Source organism: Olea europaea, unplaced genomic scaffold, assembly GCF_002742605.1.
Source record: "Olea europaea var. sylvestris unplaced genomic scaffold, O_europaea_v1 scaffold1561, whole genome shotgun sequence".
Taxonomy (NCBI): domain Eukaryota; kingdom Viridiplantae; phylum Streptophyta; class Magnoliopsida; order Lamiales; family Oleaceae; genus Olea; species Olea europaea.
Genome location: NW_019233214.1, coordinates 101,079 through 109,150, shown reverse-complemented (window position 1 = coordinate 109,150; position 8,072 = coordinate 101,079). Strand labels below are relative to the sequence as shown.

The window sequence follows — 8,072 nt, the reverse complement described above, 5'->3', positions numbered from 1 at the left end:
TTCTCTTTTTAATCAAAATTGTCAAAATTGTGAAAACAACAATAATTGTGATAATTTTACAAGTGCTGATTATTGGGATTCGATGAAAATTGGGGGTGCAACAATCTTGAAGATGATATTCATGTGATTATTGAATTTTTTTTGGTCAAGTACAAATTATACATTGGTAGACGAGAACATTTACATTTCACATGTTGTTCGTAGTTCAAATTATTGATGAACATCAGAAAAAGTTCTTGACACCGATTATGTGAATGTCAAGCGACTAGTTTGTAGAAGAAGAATATTCAGACATCATGGCAAATGCTTGCTTTAAAGCAAAAAAATAAAAAAATAAAGTTAACATGTCAAATAGGAGTGCATATGTCATTTGTGTTGAGGAAATTCGCAAATGACATTGATGGCAACGCAGTTGAAGGAAAGTTATTTTTTCGAAATTTAAAAGATTCGTGACTCCATACTTTATTCATTGGATGTTCATCACACACATGACAAACAAACTAGTTGTTGGGTGATTGGAAGGACACACCATAATAAATTTCTAAAGCCGAACATAATCTAACATTCATTTGAAGTTTTACATAAATATCACTTATCGTAAATCATGGATGGCTAAAGAACGTGCTTTAGGGCTCTAATGAGTTAACCTAATCTCAATTATGAAGTTTTAACTAAAATGATTCAATGAAATCAATGACTTTTTTAATTCGGTCTTATGAAATTGTTGATCCTTTAAGAATTGAAAAGCTAAGAAAGTTTAATGGAAGAATTATAGTTACGTTATGCCCCTGTTTAATGTGGTTTAAAATTTGAATTAAAATTCAAGTCATAGTCAATAATTAATTTTGACCACGCATTTCATGGAATCCATATTTTCTCATTCATATATTTCATTAACTTTAAAATTTAATACGTGAATATTTTGAAGTTCTAAAAAAATCCGAGATTATTGTTACCACAAGTTTGTTTGGTTCAAATTAAAATTTTATTTTAATTTAAGTCAAAGTCAAATAATCAATATTAATCACATTTGTCATGTGTCCTATAATTTTTTTAATCACACATTTCAAAAAAATTTCACAATCTACTCAAAAAAAATCTAATTTTAATCTTTACCAAAACAGCATCTTTTGGATTGGGCCGTTAGATACCAGGAGGCCCAACTAACTCTCAAATGTAAAGAAAAATAACAAATTGTGCATGGTGGGTAAAGCGTCACCGTTTTGCACATGTCCAAGATGCAGTAACATTACGTCTTCAATTCCGAAACATGGCAAAGCCTAAACCCTTTCCTCAAAGTCACGACCTATACGTACACGTATACATACACTGTTTTAATTTACTATTCTATCCTCATTTCCCCAACTGCCCCTCTTTCTTCCTTTTCCTTAAAACGCGTGGGCTTTTCTGTCAAATCATTGCTTCCCCTCTTTCTTCTTTCACTACTGCCCAGACTGGCAGTATCCCTTCTCCAATTTTCATTCGGAAAATATTGAGGATAAAAATGGAGCACCCATTTTTTCCAACGACCACCACGAGGGCGGAAGCGTTGCGGTGGCTGACCATCGCGGAGAAGCTTCTTTCGAAGCGTGACCTGATGGGGAGTAAGTCGTTTGCGACCCGGGCGGTTGACTCTGACCCGACCCTATTACCTGCTGACCAGATTCTAGCTGTGGCTGACACGCTCCTCTCCGGCGACCGGCAGATCGGGAACAACCTGCAGGACTGGTATTCGATTCTTCAGGTCTCTCCTCAGCAGGGCCATGACCAGGAGCTCGTGGCGTCGCAGTACCGCCGCCTGGCTGTCCTCCTAAACCCACAGAAGAATAAGTTCGCATTTGCTGACCAGGCCTTCCGCCTCGTGCTGGAAGCCTGGACTGTGCTTTCCCATCCTTCGAAGAAAGCTCTGTACGACAAGGAGCTAGCTTTCTATATGCAGCCGCAGCCCGAATCATTTAACCCCGTGTCTCTGCCTCGGGAACATTTGAGCATCCCCACATTGCAGCAAAACTTCATTTTCTTCGGGGCTAATAGTGCTGGTAGTGTGAATAATCACTCTCACACTCCTCAACCACGTGTTCATGGTGGCAGCAGCGGCAGTGCTGCGACTCATTTCCATCAACTGCACGTACATGCGCAACCGGTCGACCCGGTGGCTTCTGGGGGAATTCGAGAACAAGCAAGTAAGTACACACCGCAGAATTTCATTAATTTTACTTCAGATGCTAATATAGCTTTTGGGTCTGGTTCAGTGTCGACTCAAGAACCCTTGAATAAGCAGCCACCGGAAAACTACCCTTCTTTCACTGGTAATGTACCTTCTGTTTCTGGGTCAAATCTTAATGTGCATGCCAATGAGAATGTGCAAGATGCGAGAGGAGATGAACAAGATGTGGAGAGGATGGTTACACAGGAGGAGGAGGAGGAGGAGAGAGTGGATGTACCCTCAAATGACAGTGGCTCTACTTTCTGGACTGCTTGTCCTTATTGCTATCATATGTATGAGTATCCTGGGGTGTATGCGGAGTGTACCCTCCTCTGTCAGAATTGTAAAAGGGCCTTTCAGGGTGTGGTGATTTCACCACCGCCAATTGTGAATGGGCAAGAGTGTTACTTCTATTGCTGGGGATTTTTTCCATTGGGCGTTTCAATGGAAAATATGAAGAAAAATAGGAACCTAGCTTCTATTTGGACCCCATTTTCGCCTATGTTTAGTTGCCCTCCAATGCGGAATGAGAATGATGTGGATAAAAAGGGTAAACGGAAGGCTTCGGCTCCTAGGGTATATGTTGAAGATGATGAGGTTTTTGTGGAACTGTCAGACTCAAGTGAGTCCGATGTTGATTGGCAGGATGATAGATCAAGAAGGAAGAATAAAGTGACAAATGTGCAAGGAAGGAGTGCCAGTGAAACGCCCAAAAAAGTGATGAATGTAAATACCGAAATTGCACAAGTTAAAGCAAAAAATGCGAATGCAGAAGATGAATTTGTACCTCCAAAAGGAAGTGAGATGCCGAATAAGTCAGTGAGTGAGTCGAGTAAGAAAGGAGGAGCTGCAGCTAATGCTCGGAAGCGACCTGGGGCTGTTGCGAAGAATTTTGAGAAGTTGGATTTGAATGTGGAGTTTAGCAATGAAGTTGAAGAGCCCGCACCAAGCATGAATAAGGAAAATGGACCAGGACCAGGACCAGGACGCGGGGAGGATGTTAACATTGAAGGGATTGGCTTTTTTGAGGGTCTCGATGAATTCCTAAACAGCCTTCCAATTCTTAATGTCGTAGGGGACGACAAGGTTGTCAAAGCTGCTTAATGAAACAAGACTCCTTTTTGTTGCAATTTGTATTGATGAAAGGGTTGTCAATGCTGCTTAGTGAAACAACTCCTTTTTGTTATATAATTGTACTTGCCGACAGGATTGTTGAGGCTCGCTTGTGATGTAAGAATCTTTTTGTTGTGAATTAAGCTTTTTAGTAATGAATGATGAAGACAAACTTTGGTAGTTTTCTTAATAATTTTACTGTTATCAATTTAATGTATACATTGTCATGTAGTGCTTTTCTGATACATCTGATAGCTGTTACAATTAGAATACCATTGATGAGTCTATAACCCCTTTTTGGCGGTCTCAAATGCTACGACAGTAGCTGGACTCAGCTTCACTGCCCTTCTACCTAGTGAAAATGTCAAGTGTTAACTAAAAGTATAAGTCATTTTTATGATCTTTATTTCTGACCGAACTTCTAATCTTTGTTATTTGCTTTATATTGGATGTAGTTCATAAATTTTTCTAAATAGAAGATGTTTTTCCTGGCTCATACTATTTTGCATATGGTAAATCCATCTTTTAGAGTTATTTTAGAGATTGTTTTCTACATTGCACATTTCTCCTCGAACTGAGAATTTTAGATTATTTAGGTAATATGTGATGGAAGTGTGGAAGTTTCTGGTTGTCAGTGTTGCATGTATACACATCTCTTCTACGCATGGAAGAGAAGTGAGCAAAAGTGTGTACTATGTAGCATATATAAAGCATTTATTAATGCTCCTTCTCAACAGAAATTGCGATTCCGATTTTTCCGGTTCTTTTTTTTTTTTTTTTTTTCAAATGACAGAAAGTGAACTGATCTGTCTTGAAGAAACTTCACTTTGTTTTTTGAGCTACCAGTTTCTTGATACGGAAGACCAAGTAAGACTTCACAAAAACAGTATGGAGTGTTAACAGGTAAAGGTTTTTGGTGATGTTTTTCACTTGGTTTATGTACTGGTAGTATTCTGCTCATACAAAACGCAATATTGGATCTGAAAAACACGTTTGAAGGAAGAACCTTCTGTTGTTCTTTTATGTTTCAAGTACAAATGCTACTGGTTTAATTTTAGAGTATTTATCTGGGCATGATAGGTTATCTACTACTGGTACAATTTGTATTAAAGAAGCATGGATTACTGCATCTTCATTTGATTTGGAGCCTGCTCCATCATTCTCTTTGAATTAATGAAGCAAAGAAGCTGCTTGCACATTGAACTGAATGATGAACAAATTTTGTTGTCTTCTGACAGGTGTTTCTGTTAGTTACCACAGGTGATATTTGCTATTTGGCCTCTATTCTATCATAAACATTGAAGTTGGATATCTTCTTTGTTACTTCTTTTTCTGTCGTTATAGTTTTAGATAGCCTCAAGAGACAAAGAGCACCACTTGGGAGGAAATTATATGCCTACATACATTTAAGCTTTGTATATTTCTCTAATCTGGTATATATCAACTATGGAGATGTGCTACCTTGAGTGACATGTCATGCAGCACACAGTAGTTGCTCGTGGATCTGATCATAGAGTTGCATTGAATGTGTTCACGTGTATGCCTTTGTTACTTCTCCTGCTGTTTTCTGGCTATATAATGGTTTTTTCCCTTGTCTTTTGGATTTCATTGTCAGGTAAGAGAGGTTGAAAAGTTCATGTTGGTAGTTTCTGAGCCTGGAGTTCAGTTAGTTGATGTTGCTGTTCTTTAGATGCAAGTAATTCTGTTGTTTCTTATGTGGGTAAAATGATGCTCGATTTTGATTATGACATTATCTTCAGTCTGAATGTTGGAGAGAGGACTGAAGAGGATTAGGGTTCCATATACTGTTTGTTTCCACATACCGCTTCATTTCCTTGGTGGGCTGTATGGTGTAGCTATAGCCTATACATATGAGTAACTATTGTAAAGGATTATACACATTATAAAACACAATCCTTTCTCCCGTGGATGTAAACCCGTGCAGAAACACAATATATCGTGTGTTATTATTAGTGCTTTATTTTAATTCAGTTTGGTATTAGAGCGAGTAAAGAATAATATTTTTCGTCAAACTCGTTATTGACGGTTGATTATTCTGCTGAAGTCCACTGTAACTTATCTTAAATTCAAAACTCTTGTGCTACTGTTGCCTACCTCTTTGGTTGTAATCCTTATCGGTTTGATTTTTCAATTGAAGGAAATCTTCCCAATTTGCTAATTAAATCGCTACCATCTAGTACCATTGTTTGTTTAAGTAAGTGTTAATTGACCTCTCTATTTAGTGCTGCTGTGGATTCTAGTTCATTGGGTGCCACTGTTGATTCTTAGTTGGTTCTACCAACATCTTTTTACAGGTGGTGCCTTGGTTGGTATTGTGGTGGATGAATTCTTGTAATTTATTGGTGGGCCCCTTTTAATCTTTTTCTTTTTGTATTTGGACAGTTTGGTGATGGTTTTGTGTTGCAGTATTATTTACTAATTGTTTTGCATTTTTTAGTAATCATGGTGACACTTGGGCTGTGTAATTTGGGCTTATATCACCTTCGATAATTTTACTTGGTTCTCGTCAACACTGAGATAGTTAACATTGAACCCTGTGTTCGAAGTTGGAGTATGGCAAGAAAAAGAAAGAAGGAATTTTATCTATGCCATTCATAGTCTTCTGAGTTCAATAATAATGGTTTCCTCATGTAGAGGATGCAGGGTTTTATAATGGCAATTATCCAACCAGCATGAAATGACTACTGATTTGCGCCTAATCTTGTGGATGGACCAGGTAATGTTTTTGTCCTGTATTCACTTATAGTTTATATTTATTTGTAGTAAAATGCTTGTCATTGCTATGCTATTCTATTGCATTCTGCATTTCTTACAGGTAAAATATACGGAGGCACGATTTTTTTCTGAACTGCACCAGAACAAACGGAAGTTATTGCAGCTTCTTGATACTGTATATAGTATCTTCTGTTATTTGCTATTAATGTGGTAATTGTGTTGAAATTCACATTTCTCGGGCTTCATTGTTGATGCCTAAAATTTCAAGATCATAGAACAGTTCTGAACTTGGAATACTGTCTGTGTTGCCTGGGCAACAATTATGACTACAATAGGTATCCTTTTTCTTTACCTTCCCATCCTTGTACTAAAGTTATGGAAGATAATACTATGCTGCTATGTTACATTGATCCCTTCAGGCTCAAGTACCTGACCCGCGAGACTGAACTTGTGGACGGTGGATCCGTTGGCTTGAGCACAAAATTATAAATTATTATTGATCTCATCCTTAGAAAGGACTCAATGAAAAAAATTCCCATTTTCTGCGTTGGTTGTTCATTGTTATTCTTGCTTTTATCCCTGCTTTATGGTCCATTTCTCAAGTATCTTGAGCATTCTGTTTATGATATGTTTGAGTAAGCTCTTTAACTATTTTGTTGTAGAGGATGTATTGTCTTGAATTTGAGCAAGTTAGATTAGGTCCTCTTCGGTAGGACTTTTGAAAAGTTAAAAATTGTTTTTGGAATTAAGAAACTACTTTGAATATTTTTCTAAAAGTGCTCTGTCTGATTGGAAGAGGAAGCTTGCTCTTCAGGAAGCTATTTTACAAGAAGCATAAACAAGGGTTCTTTTATGAATTTTTTGGGATGTCGTGCAAGGTGTATTAGATAATACTGAACAATATATAAAGAGGGAAGCTAAAATTGTGTTGGTTGTGGTGTTCTGTATGTGGTCTAATTAAAACTTTGTATCAAAATGTACTTAATGTGATGAGAAAGCATAAGTAAAAATGCAAGTACGTAGCATTAACTAGATTACTTATATATAACACGATACGCATTTGTGTGGTTGACAAAATCTTGATTTTATTGATGAACTTAATAGAGTTCGTTTTTATAATTCTCCATTGATATTTTTAGGCTTGAAAGTAATTTAAATTATATATATTAAATTTATACTCAACTTATTTATTCAGCCACAAGAGAATATAAAACAAAAATGGAATATGTACCTATCAATGTTTATCTGGCAAGTGGCAACATTATCGCCTCAAGTTGGCATTAAATTTTCAATTCCCACCCAATTCAATCCGAAGTCTCGACCACCCCGAAGAATGGCTTATCGAAGCAGCATATGCAGGAAGAGAAGACTTCTTAAGGTAAGAAAAACCAGAATTTTTTTATAATTATACTCGATTACCATAAAACTGAATTTTGCATGTCATGCCAAGTTATTGGAGAGTTCAATCAGAATTTAAAACTATCCAGTTAATACAAGTGACATGGAGAGAGTTCAATCAGAATTCAAGACTATACAGTTAATACGAGTGACATGGTGTTCAAACAAGTAATTTAGGGTTCGTTTTTCACTTCTTGTAGAACTTTTTGGATATGCTACCTTAACTAGTGTTTGAAAACTAACTTTTAAAATAAATTTCTCCTCTGAACAAGCTTTTAGGCCTTGTTTGATTGCAAAAGTTTTTCATGAAAGTAGGAAATCACATTTTTGTATGTTTGATTGGCCAAATTTTATTGGCAACGCCCCATTTTCCACCTTTTTGAGAAATTCGTTCTCGCATGAGTTTGGTGGATTTTGGTTTTCTAGGGTTATTTATTTATTTATTATTATTATTATTATTATTATTTTTTTTTTTTTTTTTTTTTTTTGGGAATTGAAACAAATTCTGTTCCCAATTGTAACAAATTTTATTCCTTTAATTGACAATTTTCAAGGAAAACAAAGTCAAACGAATATCAAAAGATTCAAAATTTCAATATTTTTTAGGTGAAAAATTATA

General features: G+C 36.5%; 2 protein-coding genes across 3 annotated transcripts in view; both read left to right on the top strand.

Annotated features, from left to right (window-relative positions):
* Positions 1-1,405: 1,405 nt before the first annotated feature.
* LOC111376779 lies at positions 1,406-3,532 on the top strand. Its single transcript, XM_022999775.1, has 2 exons — positions 1,406-2,183; positions 2,253-3,532. Exons 1-2 carry the CDS (start codon positions 1,505-1,507, stop codon positions 3,308-3,310), a joined length of 1,737 nt encoding a protein of 578 aa, XP_022855543.1. The 5' UTR covers positions 1,406-1,504; the 3' UTR covers positions 3,311-3,532.
* Positions 3,533-7,262: 3,730 nt separating this feature from the next.
* The window catches only part of LOC111376778 (beta carbonic anhydrase 5, chloroplastic-like), a 14,415-nt gene continuing 13,605 nt past the window's right edge, over positions 7,263-8,072 (top strand). Inside the window, exon 1 of one of the 2 annotated variants that reach the window (XM_022999772.1) lies at positions 7,263-7,433. In XM_022999772.1, coding sequence (XP_022855540.1) covers positions 7,281-7,433 — 153 coding nt within the window. In that variant the 5' untranslated portion in view covers positions 7,263-7,280. The remainder of the gene's footprint in view (positions 7,434-8,072) is intronic. The other variant, XM_022999774.1, reaches the window with a different exon arrangement.